General features: G+C 34.6%; 2 protein-coding genes across 2 annotated transcripts in view; one reads left to right on the top strand and one right to left on the bottom strand.

Moving 5' to 3' along the window:
• LOC145940402 (uncharacterized) overlaps positions 1 to 20,154 on the bottom strand; it is a 111,392-nt gene that overhangs the window by 54,389 nt on the left and 36,849 nt on the right. Inside the window, exons 5-7 of the mRNA XM_083045520.1 lie at positions 16,271 to 16,488; positions 16,115 to 16,160; positions 457 to 546 (exon numbers count right to left, since the gene is read on the bottom strand). Of these exons, the coding sequence (XP_082901646.1) occupies positions 457 to 546; positions 16,115 to 16,160; positions 16,271 to 16,338 (204 nt within the window). The 5' untranslated portion in view covers positions 16,339 to 16,488. The remainder of the gene's footprint in view (positions 1 to 456; positions 547 to 16,114; positions 16,161 to 16,270; positions 16,489 to 20,154) is intronic.
• Positions 1 to 20,154, top strand: part of Nmo (serine/threonine-protein kinase nemo) — a 49,762-nt gene that overhangs the window by 14,096 nt on the left and 15,512 nt on the right. The window contains exons 3-7 of the mRNA XM_083045516.1: positions 3,250 to 3,356; positions 17,911 to 17,996; positions 18,211 to 18,420; positions 18,649 to 18,837; positions 19,590 to 19,791. Coding sequence (XP_082901642.1) covers positions 3,250 to 3,356; positions 17,911 to 17,996; positions 18,211 to 18,420; positions 18,649 to 18,837; positions 19,590 to 19,791 — 794 coding nt within the window. The remainder of the gene's footprint in view (positions 1 to 3,249; positions 3,357 to 17,910; positions 17,997 to 18,210; positions 18,421 to 18,648; positions 18,838 to 19,589; positions 19,792 to 20,154) is intronic.

Genomic DNA, 20,154 nt, shown 5'->3' with positions numbered 1-20,154 from the left:
GGAAAATATATCCCGACGGTTCGCCCTCACAGTACGATCTCTCTCAGCGTACCGGAAAACTCTCTGGCGCGCAAAGTCGCCCTAAGGCTATCGCTTCTCATCTATCGCATTGCCGCCTTCGCAATGGAATGCAAAAAAAAAAAAAACATTTCTTCATATCGATATATAATTACAATTTAATTTTTATATTGAATTATTCAATTCTTCTATTTTTAGATGACGGACAAAATCGATAAAAATGAAAATAAAAAAATTGCGAATAATTCGTATAAGCGAAGTAACGAAAATTCCCTTCTAATGCTATCAATCTAGAATAAAATTTTAATTTCGATTTGACGAATATTCTTACCAAAGTTGTGAGCAATTGCGATAGGAAGAAATATTCTTTTCTTTTATGAGAGAGATAAAGAGAAATCGTTTAAGGATGATTTAAAGAGAGCAAAGTCGAAAACTCACCCTTCTCGACGAACTGTAGCATGATTTTCCCGGCGAGATCCCGCGGCGGTTGTTTGCGTCGAAAGACATGCAAAGGCCATCAATCATGTCCTGAAACAAGCAATAGAGATGTTACGAGACGTAGCGAAGAAATATCGTATTCCTGTAATCGTAAAGTTCAATTCGAGAACGAGCACTCGTTGAAATAAATCGCTTTCAACTATACACGTTTTTTATACTTATATGAAAAAGATACGAAACCCTATGTTTCTTTAAATAAAATTGTGTAACTAGTAAATAATATATAAATTGTTTACTAGCACATAAATTTAAATATTTATAATTTTTATAAAGAATGTATAGAAAATCTTTTATTTCTTTAAATATTTTATCATATAAAGTTTACCTAAGAACTGATAAAGAATAACGTTTTATTTCCTATTTTCAATTTGCAAAACTTATTTAATTAAATTAAATTTTATGTTTAATTGCACACAGACAGCATTTTAGAAGAAATCCGTAAAAACAAAATAAAAATAATTTGAATCGTATATAAGTCGAAGATGGTCAATATCTTTAGATTGAGATGAAAACCTATTCTTGTATTCTTTTATTATTTACGGCTTATGATAACTCTGGTATTTCGTGTATCCTTCTCAACGCTTCAATTATCAAATGGTAATTATGCGTCACGAACACTACGGACAGTACTCTACCCTGTTTCGCATCGCGAAATCGAAACGTCAAGGGTTGATAATTCAAAGGGGACCAACGTACTCGCTCTCGAGTCTCTTTGATCGCAATCGAAATCGATCGAAACATTAGTCTGACTGCGTATATAGCTAGGTGCAATAATAGTTTTCTAATACTCGTTAATAATTTTAAATAATAAATAATTTAATAATAGAAAAAAAAAAATAAATTTTACATCGCGTTTCTAGTAAAATGCGATGAAAGATTCGCGTGTCTATGACATCGAGATTATCGACGAAGTCACCGAAACTGTGACGGTTTCAAATCCTAGCTCCAAGTTGTCTCTCCACACACAAGTCAGTTTGAATTCTCAAAGCCTCTCTCTTTCTCACTCTCACTCTCTTTCTCTTTTGACTTGCATACCGCGCCAGGTTCGCACCATGGCAGCCTCTACCTGGATTCCAGCTTACCCGGTCGACCTCATTCCGCCATTATATTATTTCGTTCGTTCTCTTGGCTCTCTCGATATTCTCTTAAACGTTGTCTCCCGTACTCTTATTTGCGAGTTTTCGCGAATTATGTCACACGACGTCGCGCCATCCCTGACATTGTGCTCGCGATTCGAGATCATATCTTCGATATTTCCGCGGTGAAACAATATCACTTATAATAAAATATACACATTTCGTTTCACATTTAATTTCCTGCGTCAAAAAGAACAATATTATATCGGCATCAAGAGTAAACTCTTAAGGAAAACAAAATTATAGCATCATAAATCAAAATCATTTTTAATTTTTTAATATTTTATAATGATATTATTATATATAGTTTTTTCATATAAGGGAAGAAAAACCTTCTCTCGACAGAAAGATAAAGTCAACTTTGAGATCAAGAAAGAGAAATTTTAAACTTTAATTTTTGATTTACTATTGCGATTTTTTTTATTGACTTCTTTGCGATTGATATATTTTGATATATTAATTTATCTTTCGAGTTATTTTGTATTCATCTTCGTAAAATCGTATCTCTCGGTAGTGATAGGATCAGTCTGCGTAACACGCAGACTCTCTCTCTCTCTCTTAGCATTATGATCATCGACAATCGTATTCATTACAAGCCGATTCGATCACTGTCAGTAGCAGGCAAACAGATACCATCGATATTCATTATCTGTTACGTTATTCCGGGCGATCGGGTGCGTGCTCGGGTCATTCGCCAAATGCATTCGTATAGACTATAAATCAACTGCCGCGAAAATATTAACTCTCTCGACCGCACACGTGACACAGATATTTCACGACGAAGCGATCGCACGCGTGTTACTTTACACCGCGTTACAGCACGATTGCATTTTTATGCCAGACGTTGATGGATTGGTATGACCCGGTGACGGATTATTCGCGGTAGCCGTTGCGTGTGTCCAGATAAAATGTAAAAATTTGTCTCTTAAAAGATCTACAAGTAATCATTATTACTTTATTTACGACAATTAAGCAGATAATAAAATAGTATATTCAGGTAATGAATATACATATATAATAAAGAGATATATATAAACGCGGAACACATCTAATATATTATAATAATAAAATATTATTTATGATATTCATGATAAACATCGAAAAAGTAATTATTAAACGCGAAATAAAATAATAACTCAATTAAATTTACTTTATTATATGTTAATTAATGTCCCAATTAATATTCTGCGCAGATACAATTTGATATTTTATTCCAACACATTTAAATTAATATTCATATAATAAATTAAGTAAACATTTTTAGTCTCTAAAATTTTCCTGATAATTGTGTCGAAAAAATAAACTAGATAAGTTTAGATTAAAAAAACTAAAACACTTAGAATTACGGCTCTTTTTGCGATATTATCTAGACGAGGCGTGTCACAATTATATTCGATGTGCCAAAAATAGAATCGGCGGATTAAGTCATCGCACGCGAGATTAGTCGGTCCGTTCTACAGGTGCGATGTAACGATCCGGGAAGGAGAATCACCTGCTAATTGCTAGTCGTTAACGTGCACGCGTGCGCGCGTGACACGATTTAGCATAATACACGAGCGATCATAATCGATAAATTCCTTAACGAGCCGCGACACAGATATGTGATCACCGAGCTGCTCCAGAGCGACCTGCACAAGATCATCGTGAGCCCACAACATCTCAGCCCGGACCACATCAAGGTCTTCCTTTATCAGATCCTGCGAGGTGAGTGTTGGCAGTTTTATATATTTTTTTTATTGTACGCCTACATAATTACGGACTAGAATTTTTTAAAACCCGATATAACAGAGAACAAAAATATTTTTTAAACTTAAAGCTTTATGTGTAATATTTTAGAGTGTGTTATTATATTAAAAAATTTTAAATATAAAGAGATATATATTTTTACTTACTGCTAAATTCAAATTATATAAAAGAACGAAGCGGAGATGCAATACAAGCAGATAACTAGTAGGTCAGCTCTTAAGGCACAATGGGTACATTCTCAGTAGGAAGCAAAACTCATAGAGAAATCGAGAAGGGGAAGGAGAGAGGATGGGAAAGTTCGAACTTAGAACTCCCAGGGCGACGAAGGTTGGTCCAGTCTCTAGACGACCTCTCAGGAGTCGTTGAGGTCGAGATTCCGAGATAGACTGCCAGGTGGGATAGGGGAAAGAGAGGGGGGAGGGGAGAGAAAAAGTGGAAGGAAAGGTGAACAGGAGAGAGAAAAAGAGAGAGAATAAGACGCAAGGAACGAGATGAGAATGGCGAAGGAGGGAGGAAAGTCGACGCTTATAAAAATCCACGAGTAGCATATTGCTTGTGTCGTCACCGGGCGAGGTTTGGGTGACGAGCAGAAGGGAAGAGGCGGAAGGAGGCGGGGGTGGGAGACCTGAGATAAACAGGATCGTTTCTATTCATCCCTCGGGATCATCCCAGGGATCTCGACGCTCCTTCTATATCGTCCTTACATTGTCTGGCTCTCCGAATTACCTGTTTCCCTCCGTCTCCACCGCGCTGTCCCCTCTACTGATCAGAAAAATGTCCGTTCATTCTTTTGGTCTCGTTTATTTTTTTGTTTTTTGATCAGTCTCTACACCGCTATTTTCTTTCTTTCTCGTAGAAAGAGAGGTATACGTGCGAGGTACTTTCTCGTGACTAATTTTCAGCAGTATAATCAATATGTAACAACGTAATTATTTTAATGTAAAAAGTTATATAAAAATGAAGTATATTAATAGTAATACTAAAATAAAACAAAAGATCTAAATGTGAGAAAAAACAAGAAATATGGTGCAAGAAAATAATTCTTACAAATTACTTATTTATCTTTGTGCTTTCATAATTGTGGAAATATGAAAAATTTGAGATTTTTGCTTGAGGTAGTATAATTGCACCGAGTCGAGTAATTATAATCAAAGGCGCAGAACGCGCGTGATTATGTCTCGCGGATGTAAAATTTTATTGTGAAAGTTTGTGTCCCTTTCTGCGTCGCGTTGATTATCCAAAAATACGGGATAAACATCTCTCATCGAACTAGAGAGAGAAAGGGAAAGAGAGAAAGGACGGATCAAAGGGTGAGCGGATTAAAGGGTCGACGGCGCGACACGCGGGCTTTAAAAAAAATGTGACGTCTGGAAATGAAATTCCACAGTGATGATACACAAACGTATATAAAAGCCGTTGTCTCGACACTCGAAATTCCTCGGTTAAGAAAGCTCGAGAATCGCTTTGTTTCTTGAATTTTCCGCTCTCTCTCTCTCTCTCTGTCGGATATTAGTTTCAAATATATAATTCGAGATATATTTTGTATATTTGAATTTATACATATTTTTTTATGTAATCTAAAATATAAAAAAATCAAGATTTATTAAAATAAACTGAGATTTATATTGATCAACAGTCGAACATCGTGTATCCGTCATATCTTTTCACGAAATACTATATTGGGATGTATGTGGCAAGCAACTATTTATGATGGTCAATCGCGAGCTTTTTATTGGATGTGGAAAGAATGGTGACCTAGTGAACCGTCTTTTCGCACGATCGATTTTGCTTATATCGCGGCACTCGACGAAATGAAATCGCCGACAAAGAGAGAGAGCGCGAGAGAGAGAAAGGGATGAAGGAAAAAAAAAAGAAAAAAAAACGAGAGAAAGAGAGATACGTGCCGTAACGTGCAAAAATTCGTTACGCTTCTCTTTTAGCATATCATGCATTACACCGTTTTCTCGATAATATTAGAGCATACTCTATGATCTACATCTACAACGTTCGCGTAAATATTCGTTGTCGATCGAGTCATTCTCCTAATCTCGAAAATCACATCGGGAAATTCGCATATGCATACATTGCATAAAATTTAGAAGAAAAATTGCGAGACACGCAAAGTGTTATCAGTACATTCAGTAGTATAATTTCCTCTTCAATTAATCGGACAGATTAAAATAAAGTTAGAGGTCAATTTAAAAATAAAAATTTAAACTTAAAATTAAATCTTAAATATGTAAAAAAAGAACTTTTGCTAATTGCAGTGATCGAATTATAGATTAAACTATCTCGTATCCCTTCTCTGCAACCGAGTACATTTCTCGGCTTTCGTTATTACAGCCGATTATGAAGACGGTGTGCGGATAAGCGCAAAAAAAGGCAGTCGCGTTAATTCATCATTCGGCGCGTCGCCGAACTCTTGTTTCTCTTCCAGCCGCTTGTTTTCGAGGATAATTTGTCGTGACAACTCTCGTTGCATCCTCCCTTTCGCGGAAGGATGCATCGAATCACGATGCGAAGGAGAGCTCATCGCGTTCACCCTTCGCTTCCGCTCTCGCTGGAAGGAGGTTTCTGGCGCAGCGCGAATGCGACGCGAGTGCAACGCAAGTGCACCGAATCATTATGCGCTGGCCGACCGAGGCACACTGCTGTGAATAGTAATTTTTCCTCGTTTTCTCGTTATTAAGATCTTTCCTGTTTCATCACGGTGACGTCTTTTCGCTTTTTTCTCGTGTCTCTTTTTCCCTCCCTCTCTCCTGTCGTGATGAGATAGAGTCACTCCTGAAATTACTGTCTTCGATACTCGCGAGCTGATAGGAGAGAAGAAATGGTTTCTCGATGTAATGTAATACGATTGGAATAACGGAATGATGATGAAATTGCATTTCGAGCCATGTTAATCTTCGATATCAAGAACTTTTCATTTATAAATAATAAATGAATAAGTAGAGAAAGAGAGAATGTAGCAAAAGAGATTAACTCTATAATAGTTAGTATATAATTATAAGATTAATAAAAAAAATCTGACATAATTATATAATAATTAAATAAAAATATCAGATTTAATTTAAAAAAATTTAACATTATTCTATATAATATCTAAACTTTTAATGTGTTATTAAATAACGCTGCTAATTTAATTCATTGAATTAAATATAATTTCTAAAACACGACAAAAATAATATTTCTTTGATAACATTAAAATTATTATTACACATGGTAAATTTCTCAAGTTTATCGAATTTATAATTCCTAGCGTTTTGCTTAGCATGCGGATTAAGATTGCCGATAATTTTGCATTTGCTATTCTCGTGCTTATAATTTCGTGTCTAACCGACGTTAAACACCCGATTTGCGAAAAGCGATTTTCGCGTCGCGGTTCGTCATCTTCTTTTTGCGAAATATATTGCTATCGCGGAAAGCAAGAGAAGCTGCGCTCGTCGATCCTGGCCCAGGACCGATTCTCTTAGCCGTATCCATCGGTCAACGTCCTTTACGAGTTCGACCCAGGCACCCGTTCTTCGGGCTTGCCCGAGCTTCTGCGTGTTTCAACGGTACATTTCTTCAGACGGAGAATGATGCCGTGAACCGGAAAGCGAGCGGCACGCGTTTTCGACGTCTCCGATAAAGGTCCGCCGTGTTTCCGCGCGTAAGTCATAATCGCAGTTTCGACGTTGCACGTTCAACGCATTAATCTTCAATATATTTTGACTCGAAGAATATGAACTAGATTAAGGTATTTCGGTAATATAGTAGAATTTTGTAACGTCAATCATCAACTGCTATTCCATGCACTTCTTTTGTTAAGAAGTATTTTTTTAATAAACTAGTAATAATTCGTGGCTCATTTCGTCGCTATTAATAATTAAGAAATATATAACACTGTCGATAATTAAGATACTCGGTGAAAATTCTTTCTTAATAACAAGCTCTAATTAATAGTAATATAATAAAATTTAAAGAGTCACGCGTTTTATGACGCGAGTATAGCGTTACAGGCTAATGACATAGAAGAAAGAGGCATTTAAAAAGAATCTCGATTCTACATCTCGTAACGATTATCGATGACCATCGCAAAAAACGATGATGCTCGAGATTCGATCACGGATGGTCGAGCGGCTGTTTCAAAATTTCCCACCCGGTATAGCGCGACGCGTAAAGCCCGGATAGATAGAGCAGAGAGCAGCGAGCTTCTCTTCTTCTCTTGACTGGTCCGAAACCAGTCCTGCCGCCGCCCATCCGTGACCCCGGACCCCGTCATCCGGTCGGCTCTGGCTTCTCCTCCACCACTACATTGGTTAACCTCGCCGCTCTTGCCCCTTCGTATTTTGCATTCTCCTGCCGCCTCCTTCCTTCCGTTTCTCCGCCGCGACGTTTTAATTAAAGAGCAACATCTTTTCGAAGGAAACTTGCGGCGCGTTTCTTCTTTTAATTCAGCAATAAGGTGTGCCACGTTAATATTGTACAATAATAAATTGCTATCTTGTAACTAAAACAACTGATACTGTTTCGATTTAAACGGAGGCGGAAGGAAAATGAAAGCAGATGTCGAATATTACATTTTAAAGAATTGAATTGAATTTTGCAGAGAAGAGAGAGAAAGACAGAAAGTGTGTCATTTAAGTCGTTTCTAAGAGCGATAAATCTTTTACTTTACATGTTATTTTTAAACTGATTAAATTAATTTTAACTGATTGATTTTATTAATTTAATTTAAATACCAGAGATTATTTATATCAAGCATTTAGAAATATGACAAATTAAACTTTAATTAATTATTTTTAAAATTAAAGAACACACAACTTGAAAATTATTTGTCATCTACAATTTATTCAAAAATAAATTAATTATTAAAAACTATTAATTAAAAAATTTACTGAAAGAAAAAGCCGTATATAAAATATACTAATCATTTATATAATTTCTTTTATTTCTCACTTTTCATAATTTTATTGTCACAAAAAAAACAATGTTTCTCACGTGATATGTATTTCCAGAAAACATGGTTTCAAATTATAAAATCTATTTTTTTTTTCTCAAAATACTGCTTCGTAGACGCGATATCTTTTATTCGAAATTCACGATTGTACGATTGCGTACGTTAGAACGATACGTAGTAGTAATTTCCGCGCGCGGTATGACAGCGCCATGTCTGACTTTGGCGATTTATATGCTCGTACTACTTGCTAGTGGTTGCGATCGACGTCAGACGAATCTTAATGAGCGGATTACACGCTGTGTAATCTCGCTCGCGTTTAAGCACACCGCGTAACACATAGAGAGAGAAAGAGAAAAAAAAGAAGAAGAAAAAGAAGAGAAGAGAAAGACAGAGAGCGAGATGAGATAATTCAATTAAACGCCGGCGGATAACGTTTTTAATACAAACATTCGCGCGAAGGAACCGCCTTGCGCCATCAAATTAAGTATAATCAGGATAAGCTCTGTCGGGATAAATCCGGCGTTAAAATATTTTTATTCGTCTACAGATACTGATAATTACGGTAAAATTGTTTAAAGTGATAATTATGTACCACGTGAATATGTTATTATTCTTTAATAGTTTTAATTCTATTCATTATGAATATTGTATATAAATGTTAATTGCAACTGTAATTATATTATAATTATGTCGAATAAACGACGAATTTCACGAAAAATGATTTCAAGTATCACGTTAACATATATAATTAATGTACTTTCTTTATCGAGATATCATCTCTGAGCGGTTTGTTCTTTTGCTCTTTTTCTCTTTTGTTAAATTACTACTGTATACCGTGCCATAATTGGCACACGCTGCGACATAATTACCAGCCATTTAATGAGTCTTTATTGACTTACGATCTGCGCGCGAACGAGGTTCTATGTCGTAACTTCTCCCGAACTTTTGCCTCGAGTCGAAGCCGAAAGTCGACGAAGTTAATAATTCAGTCTTGTTCTCGAGACCAAATATTAGCTCACATTCTCTCCAGTCCACTTGTCATTCTTCTACATTGTACATTAACAAACACCGACATTAAATCGATTGGAACTTTGCCAGAGGAGAGCAAACCTCCTTGTGGGAGCCACGTGCAATAACCACATCAAATATCAGTTTTTTTAATTCGAGCTTTCATTCTGTATATTCAATTATAAATATCACCGTCCGACTCTTTATTTTATATCGAAAGAATTAAAGACTGTAACTTCATAATGTCCATAGAGCTTTACATGTTAATGTCATTCTTTTGATAACGTAATTGTGATTATGTATTGTTAACGAATAAAAATATCTACGACATTATATAATATCTTTCGGCTTGAGAGCTAGTTTTCGATATGACGGTCTAAAATCTAATTTGACGATAAATGTATCACGAAAACAGGATGCATATGCTGGAAGCGCGCAGGTCGATGCGTTGTAAGTGCATGTTCGTACGCGGTATTAATTAGATTCAACGTCTGATCAGAATCGACTTAATCGACAGCAGGTGCATCGATCAAGGATAATGTTCTGAGAAACGACGTGGCTATACATAGACGCCGTGAAGTTGAGTCCTTAATCAAGCACCTGGTAGAAACGATGATGGAAGCGATACATTGTAAATTATACGACGTTCATTAAGTAGAATAATACGACATGTGTCAATTATCCCAATGAGAATTATGCCATTACTGACAGATGAAAATACGTAATTGCGTGCAAAAAAAAAACTTAGAAACTATCTTGTTGTTTTTCGATAAACGCATCTCAAAAATTCGAGATATAATAATGTCGTTACATCAACAAGATTTTATTTTTTTTTTTCGATTCTTGAAAATTTTGATTTTTGTGAAAATTCGTAATTTTATAATCTAGTTTTTAAAAAAATTTATAATTTTATTTTTTCTTTCCTATAATTCAACAGGCAATGACTATATGATATAAAGTTTCGAAAAGTATGGAAGTAGAAAGGTTTCACGAGGCGCGGGACGATATTTTACACAGAGAGGCGAGCGAAATTTCGACGGAAACGTGAAAGCTCGGAATCACAGTAACGTCGCTCTCGTACCTGTAACATTAACGGCGGTATTACCGGCAGCATTGTATTACATTGTTACGGCTTGACAGCCATTTAATGTGACATTTAAGGTACACTTTACGAACTCCGATCCGTGTTACAGGAAGCTGCGCGACAACACTTATTATGCAAATTCTTTTCTGTCTCGCGTATCAGCGAGATAAATTAGCCGAGGCGAGGATTAACATCGAGTGATTAATGCGGAGTGATTAACATGTAGCTTCGACCGATTAACTGCCCGTTAACTTGATCTAGAGAGCTTTCAACGCGCGACCGATTATCGCAAGCTCCTACAGATTTCTTGTTTAATAATCATTGTGTGCGATTTACAAATTCATTCCTTCATAAATTTCGAGATTATACGATTATTTAAATAGATGAAATCTAAATCTAAAAATCTAAACAGAAACTTGGCTGCTAAAGCAATCTCAGGTGGTTGCGCGCGTGCAACGCGGTTATCGGCCTCGACGAAAATAAGTTCGCGCCGTGCAAGCTTTCTTGTTTACGGCGACGCGATTGCAATGACGTGGTCGCAGAGAACGCGGGTATCAAAATTAACCGTCTAGTAGCATCGCGTGCGACGCCAATCGCGTTTATGCGACAACTATACGTGCGACGCAGTCTGATATTCGAATATTCGCGATCGGAATATAATATAATCGCGAATATTTAGATAACAGAGAGCTTAAATGAGAATCATAAAAATTGTATATTAAATTTTATACATACACATAGATTTTTTTATATAAATATAGAATTATACGAATGAAAATTATATTCATAATATATACTCTCGAGGGTATTTTAAAATTCTATTTCATTTAATTATTGAATGACGAAAAATAAATCCATAAATAATAATATATATGTAATAATGTAATTTCATGTATATTTAATATATATGAAATTCAAGTAACTTATTCGATAAAATAATCGGAATGGGAAGGAGGAATAATTATATTCGATGAAACGACTATTGAAAAATACGCGGAAGAGTTAAAATAGCCAGAGTAATTTCAGCGTCAGCCGAACATTGCCATTATCGGGTTCATTGTACTTAAAACTATGGCATTCCTCTGGTCGGCCGGCTTATTTCTTATTTCTTCTCCTATCCGACCGTCGAGAGAGGTCGACGGTCCTCAATTACTGACGCGTACGAAAGTCAAGGTCTACCTTCGGAGAACCCTGGTTTCGCTTCGGCTATCGACACCAAGGTCATCGGCAATTTTATTCGGCAGCTTCAGATAAAAATAATTTGCGCGGTGTTGTTTTTCCGTTATATATAGCAATAATAATAATAATAATAATGATTTTTCGGAATACAAGGATCGTTTTTTTCACGGGGCAAACTTCATTGATCTTCTCAATATTGTCCATCTCTATCTCGTTATTTCATTCTGAAATTTTTTTTTGCTTGCTTAATTAACTCGACGTGCAATTAAATTAATTCGATTTAAATGGAAAGAAGAGAGAGAGAGAGAGTGGGGTCGATTACACAAAAAGTCAAATAAAAATATATAACTGTAAGTCGGAAAACTCGTCCACAGCTGATCAACATTTTTTTTTTATCGTTTCTTTTTTATACTAATCTAAAAAAAGAAAGTTCTTATACTTGCGTTATCGGTGCAATAAAATGACGCGCGCGTAAATTTGCATTGATAGTGAGGACGCGAGTCGACTAATTTCGATAAAGGACATTAAATAATCGGAATATTCATAAGCGGCTCACTGATGGACTTTAATTAGCGGCCGCATGTGCGGCTAATTAATCGCCCGGGATATAAAACGAATTCGTGTTTTATTTGATGTTGTCAAATCTCGCCGAATTTTATCGATGGTATATATGTAGTATATAATGACATAGTTGATTGCATAACATAAGACAGATACGATATCGATAAAAATGCAAGGCTATTTAAAATATCTTAATACATCTTGTGTTTTTAAAGAAACCTTTAGTACAGGTTACAATTTTTAGTAAGATTAAAACAAGGATTTATCTCCTATACATTTAATTCGCCAAAGCTTCGCAATTATCAATAGTTTTTCTTCAAATTATTAGTTTAAAAGTTATTAATTCTTCGTCATTGAGGAGGATATTTCAGTATATCCTCTTCGTTAACCATTATTTCTAAAATTCGTATGTATTTGCAAATATTCGCGTATATTTTATCTACTTACAAATCTGCTTTTCCTTTTCTTTTATACATTTAGACGCGAAATATTTTTCTCGTAAACAAAACATGAATTTATTTGCAATAACATAATATTCGATTAAAAGCCACGGCGGTTAAGTGAACTTTTCACGCTATTTGAACAAACACGCGCAAAACTCCGATTCGGCGAGAGAGCTTTCGGGATGCGAGTTAATCGCGTGCGAACGGACACGATAATAAGAACGGCGTTCGGTATAGGAAACCCGGACGAGAAACTTTAATTACGACAGGGTGGATTCGGAACATCCCGGGCTCGACAAGCCACCCTCGAAACGACGGATTATCCCCAGTATAACTGAGTTTTATTGTCAGAAAGATCGGGGACTCGAATGTGCTCGTGGTGTGACTCATTCAGCATCGTGATAATTGGAGACGATTTCAGAGACGATTGTGTATTTCAGAGAGACGGTTAGATATATATATTATATATTTAAAGATGAGCAAATGTATAAACCACGGCCAGTTTTGATAAATCTTTTAATTTTTATTTTAATTCTTTTGTCTGTGCAATAGTATTCCGTAATAATTAATTTTTCAATGGTCTGTGTGTTACGTTCTGTTCTCTCGAAGATGTTCTATTCTCTAAAATTTTCTTTGAATTTTAACGAATAAAAAAAAATAAACGAGAGGGAAATTGAACATTTCCAGGTTCTAGCTCGTCAATGTGTTGTATCTTGTAACGTACACCGCGTTTCGTGAAATACATCGTATTTTCACGCAAATGAAGGGCGAAAATCGATTGGTCGACAGGGATGGATCGTGAAACACGAAAGGAATCTCGTTACGATCCTGCTTACGTCGCCGTTCAACGTGTCATTTCTCACCCTCCACGTGCGGGAGAGAAATCGCTCGAAATGAGGCGAGGAAACAAAGGGAGACGAGAGAGCTCTCGCGTAACCTCTATAAATTACGTCAATTTCGTAATATTAATATGATAAACTAATTCAAGAAATTAATTCCATACACACTATGTCGAACATCTTATTATACGTTGACTGTCAGCGATGACTAATTAAAGCGTCACATGCCTCATTCGTTTATTTATAAAATAAGCGAGGAGAATGTGCGATCGAATTGGAACGTCCCCAACTACTTAATCCTATTTTACGGTATTCGTCGATCGATAACAGGGCAACGTTACGGTTTATCGTTAAATTCAACGTCCGACTTTTCCCTCAATTAAGCAGTCTATCGGCTGTTTTATTTCTACATACTATAAATAATTAATTCAAACAAGCAAAAAGCCTGCTTCTCTATCTACAATTCTATTTTCAAATTTTCAGAATTTAAATTATAATTATAATATTGTACATTTAATCGATCGCGAAATATATCGATAAATTATTCGTTATTGAATGTTAATATAACACAAGTATGAAACTTATGTCAAATTTATTAAGAAAATGAAGCGAGAAAGCGTGTAATTTTTAATTCGACTGTTATAAGTTTACGTTTTAATAGTATCATGAAATTAATCGTGATTAATTTACAATATTGTGAAATTGCAATTTATAATATAATATCATAAAGTCACTTTGCTTGACTTTCTTAAATTTATTTTTTTACATTCTACAAATTTTCTTTCTTGCAATTTCTCTTAATATTTTTGAGATAAATGAAATTTAACAGTTCAAATAATTGTGATGACAAAATGTTAATGCAGAAAAATATTTCTCAATTATATACTATGTTACACACATATTCCATAAAAGTGCTGAATGTAAAAATTATATTTGATATCTCAATGAATGCGATTAAAATGCAAAGGAACGCGTGATTTTATAAACATTTTTACACGCCGTAATTATTATAGTAAAGCGAGCAAATTTGGTATCATAGTCACTTTTCTTGACTTGCTTAAATTTATTTTTTGACATTCTATAAATTTTCTTTCTTGCAATTTCTCTTAATATTTTTGAGATAAATGAAATTTAATAGTTCAAATAATTGTGATGACAAAATGTTAATGTAGAAAAATATTTCTCAATTATATATACTATGTTACACACATATTCCATAAGAGTGCTGAATGTAAAAATTATATTTGATATCTCAATGAATGCGATTAAAATGCAAAGGAACGCGTGATTTTATAAACATTTTTACACGCCGTAATTATTATAGTAAAGCGAGCAAATTTGATTATCAGTGTCGCATTTGTGTGACAACCGCGCAGTTCGAATTTAATCGGCAGACATTTTCGACAAAACAATAACCTATTTTTGATTAAGCCCGACATAATCTTCGTTCCGAAGTGACCCGAATTTTCGGCGCGAAAATTGAGTTCGCGTCGACGCGAACGGCATGTCATGTCACAATTTCGATGTTTTGTCAACTCGTCATGCCGGCATGAAAAATTCTTCCATCAATATCGTTTTCGCAGTCTCGTATGAGCGAGACGGCGGCGATCGGATCAACTTTCACGATCGATAAAGCTCCATGCTCTCGTTTAATTTTCATCGATGTTTTATGATGCCGTTGCTATGTTCATTAAATGCGTCTAGCGAACGAATCGTTAATTTAATTCTAATGGCTTTTCTCATGAGAAGTTTGCAATTATTTGTTATTGTTACTCATGAAAGCGCGATTTGGAATAAATTCTTTAGTCTACTTTTACTCTATATCTATAGCCTACTTTACTCTTCTATATGTATTTCTTATTCGATCCCTTTCTAAAAAAGGCATGTTAAGTCAATTCTCACAAGTATTGTTGCCTCTTCTCCGCGATACTGATTGGCTGCCTCGATTCGCGTTGTGCGTTATATTCGTAGCATCGAGAGACTATCATCGCGAGGGTTAGCAGTTTGACAGTTCAAAATAAAATTAAATACAATAATATAATGTTTTAAATAATATTTTATAAAACTTTAAACTCGATTAGTATTTTTGAGTTATCAGTTGATTTCTGTCAAAAAATATTAATCGCGCATATACAATATATTTACAACATATTACTATTTTAATTTTTTATCATATTATTATTTTAAAATTTAATTAGCAAATTAACGCTTTATTAATATTTTTGACAGAAATCAGCTGATAACTATCAAAAATATTAATTGAGTTTAAAGTATATTATAACATATTATTTAAAACATATTATTTTATTTAATTTTATTTTGAACAAACTGTTAAACTACTAACTCTCGCGATGACAGTCTCTCGATGCTACGAATATAACGCATAATGCGAATCGAAACAGTTAATCAGCATCGGAAAAGATGCAACAATACTTGCAAGAATCGACTTAACGTGCCTTTTTTTAGAAAAGAATGTTATAATATTTTTAATTCGATTAATATTTTTGACAATTATCAGAGCTGATTTTTGTCAAAAAATATTAATCGCAGATAAGATATTATAACATATTATTTAAAACATATTTTAATATTTTCAATATATTATATATACCCCCATTACTGCTATAGAAATATTATAAAATAAATAATTTCTCACTCACCGATACGTGCAATAGCGCAGAGTTGTAGTATACACAGCCCATTGATCTGAAAACAAAATATTCAAATTATGTATATGCATATGTGTGTGTCGAATATCTCATAAACAATGCAGTTTAGAAAAAATGTTTTATTTTGTTGTATATAAATGTTTATACCTCACAGTTACCCCAACGTCGCCCGATGCCTCCCCGGGCCTCCTCCTCCTCTCTTGGTCGACCGTCATTGCTTCTTCGAAGCATTCACGACACTCGCGAAAATACGAATAATTACGATTACCCGAGACTATACACGGCACTCCCGACGCGCGAAACTTTACACGGCACTCTCGACTCCCGACACAACGCGTGAATCGCACTGTGTATCGCAATGCTATCTGTAACAAATAAAATACATACATATATTAGAATAATCTTATTATTTCGCATTATAACATACACAATATAAATATGTAAGCTAGAATTAACGATAGATATATCCACAGATCGCAACACATTCGCGCGCGCGACACAGATTAAGTTGGGTTAGGTTGGCAAGAGATTTTGCATCGAATTTTTCGCGAAATATGCGTTTCGAACTATTACGCCTACATATTAACGGTGAAATTATGATATGCGATTGATAAATATTACAATACAAAGGTTAGAATGCGTTTCTAATGATTATGCTTACTAATTAATCACAGCGGGACGCAGCTCAAAGTGCCTGACACTCACGGCGTTTCGGTAATGGCCGAAGCTACAAATATCGGCAACTTCATGCTAATAGCGCGCGCGCGATACTACATACTACTACATACAATGACTTATAATATTAATAATTAATTAAAACTCGAAGGAGATTCGTTCGAAAAGATATAGCTTCAGAAAGAAAAAATATTAATCGAGAATAAGGTATTATAATATATTATTTACAACGTATTATACTATTTTACCATATTATTATTTTAAAATTTAATTAGCAAATTATAACATACACTATATAAATATAAATAGGTAAGCTAGAATATTTAATTAGCAAATTTTATTAATATTTTTGGACAGAAAAATCAGCTGATTAAGAGACATTGAGAAGAAGAATGTCTCTTTCTCCGAAATAATATTTTCTCTCTCGTATTCATAGAAATGTTTTCGAGATGTCTTGTGTATTTGAACCTTGATTATTGTAAAAAATAATTAATTTGTTATATAATTAATTTGGATAATTTGTCAGTGTATCTACCGAGCAATCACAACGTCTGATTAATGTCTTATATTACTACTGAAAAAAATTAATTGAAGCTCTACATGACATATATGATTAAAGCGTCAGCTGATTAAAGCGTTAATTTACTAATTAATTTTAAAATAATGTTATAAAAATTAAAATAATATAATATGTATTAAATAATAGGTTATATAATACTTTAAACTCGATTAATATTTTTGACAGTTATCAGCTGATTTCTGTCAAAAAATATTAATCGAGAATAAGATATTATAACATATTATTTACAACATATTACTATTTTAATTTGTTAACATATTATTATTTTAAAATTTAATTAGTACATTAACGCTCTAATCAGCTAATTTCTGTGAAAAAAATTAATCGAGTTTAAAGAAACTTTATATTATTTTTTTTTTAAATATCATTTTTTTTTAAATATCATTTTTTTTAAACATAAAACCGAAGAATGGCGCGCGCGTTTGCGTTGTTCTAGTAATAAAAAAAAGACATTTAAAATTTTTGGTATTTTTGCAGCAATTAATCAATTATAGATAAATTTATAATTTGTGCGACATATTGTTGCTTTCAGGCCTCAAGTATCTTCACTCGGCCCGAATTCTTCACAGGGATATCAAACCGGGGAATCTCCTAGTGAACAGCAATTGCGTACTAAAAGTGAGTCTCAATCTGAACATTTATAAATCTAAATATCAATCTCATTCCTTGGTCGATTCAAATTTAACGCGATAAGAAAGTATGAGAATACATTCAAAGAATTTTTTTATTCGAGCTTTACTCTAAAATTTATCTACCTGCAAGCTATAACTGTTTTATTTATACGTCGAGTGGCTAAAAACACAACGGGGGTGTGTTCTCTTTCTTTGTTTAGATCTGTGATTTCGGATTGGCGCGGGTGGCAGAGCCTGACCAGAACGTGCACATGACCCAGGAAGTGGTGACACAGTATTATCGCGCGCCGGAAATCCTGATGGGTGCGCGGCACTATACCGCCGCGGTGGATGTGTGGAGCGTCGGATGCATCTTTGGCGAGCTGCTACGTCGGCGAATCCTCTTCCAGGCCCAGAGCCCCGTGCAACAGGTGAGAGCGATGGGCCCAGAAAAAAATTCGCCTTTTTTCTTTCTTTTTTTTTTAAATAGAAAACACTCGCATCTCGCTTGCATTAAATTCTTCCTAATTCTGACTAATCTGATCATCTAAAGATGCCTGTCTCAATCGGTGATGGAATATATTTTATATTCGAAGAAAGCGAAAATATTATATAATCAGGAGTTAAAATAAAAATGCGCATTCTCTATCTGATTGCAGCTCGAGTTAATCACGGAACTGCTGGGTTCGCCTACTCTTGAAGAGATGAGGTACGCGTGCGAGGGCGCAAAGTCTCATATGCTGAGAAGGGCACAGAAGCCGCCGTCGCTCGCGACCCTGTATAATCTCAGTAGCCAGGCGACGCACGAGGCCGTCCATTTGCTTTGCCAGATGCTAGTCTTCGATCCCGTAAGTTCGTTTTCAAAAATAGCGCTCGATTATCTCTTTATATATATATATTAAATTTCATACCTCATTTTATACATCATTTAATAAATAAATTTTAATTGATGTACGTGATTTTTGTATAATTTCTTCAATAAGAGAGCTCTTAAAAATTCAATATATATTTTATCATATTTTATTACTTTAATATGTTTTATTATGTATTTATCCTTGGTTAATGGAGATTTTATTTGAAAAATTTTAAAAAGACACTTGCACATCTCTTATTAGAATGTAAATCTCAATCTAAACTTGTTTTAAAACTATTGTTACTGAATATAGAATTCTCTAAAAAGAATCACTACGAAGACAACGATCCTTTTGAAACTTTCTCGTGTAGACATTATATTTAATTTAATTCTTTGATGAAAATTTCACATTTGTAGATGCCATCAAATTGTTTCTTTACAAGGCTATTATCCTTCTCTGTGAAATTCATCTATCATTTCTAATTAACAAATAATTAGTACAGTGTCGGTTTTCACGCTTTATGATTGTAAATGTCAGTCATTAATTTCGTTGTATTTATTTAGATTGATAATGATCAAAATATATTGTCGAAATGCACATTCCTGCTCCACGTGTCATTGTTGATTGAACTGAAATTCGTTTCACTTTGTGGTTTGCGACCGACACGAAACATTGCCACTTTGCTTTTTCATTTTACGAAGATTTATCGATTCTGTTCCCTATCCTGTGATCCTATTATTGCACAGGATAAGAGGATCACCGTAGTGGACGCCCTGGCGCATCCTTATCTGGACGAGGGACGGTTGCGGTATCATTCATGCATGTGCACGTGCTGCTATACGACGAGCGCAGGCATGAGACAGTACAGGGTGGATTTCGAGCCCTCGGCCGCCCATCCGTTCGACGATCTCTGGGAGCGAAAGCTCACGAGCGTGCAGCAAGTGAAAGGTGAGAAATTTCGCGGTATCAAAGTAAAAGAGAAAAAAACCGCGAGTACCATCTTCTATTTTTTAGAGAGTATACATATTTTATTCGAAACAATTTTTTAACGATAAAGAAAGAGATTGAAGATGTGTTTACGATTACTTAATATAAGTTTTGAAAATAAAAATGTTGTGACAGATAGAATTAATATATTAGAGTTAGATCTTTCTTATATTTTTAATAAATGAATAACTTTAATTTTTATTTCTAATATTGAGAATAAAATTTATACATATGTTTATATGATGTTTAGAATAATATGTAAAAATCGGATATTATTTCTTGTTTCGATATCTATGAATTTAACATCTTTTTTTACGTTTTTCA

The sequence above is a fragment of the Prenolepis imparis genome, unplaced genomic scaffold, assembly GCF_030444845.1.
Source record: "Prenolepis imparis isolate NDT839.2.m4 unplaced genomic scaffold, iyPreImpa1.0 SCAF_9, whole genome shotgun sequence".
NCBI classification, from domain to species: Eukaryota; Metazoa; Arthropoda; class Insecta; order Hymenoptera; family Formicidae; genus Prenolepis; species Prenolepis imparis.
Note: the sequence above shows the minus strand (reverse complement) of the source record. Positions and strands in the feature narration are given on the sequence as shown.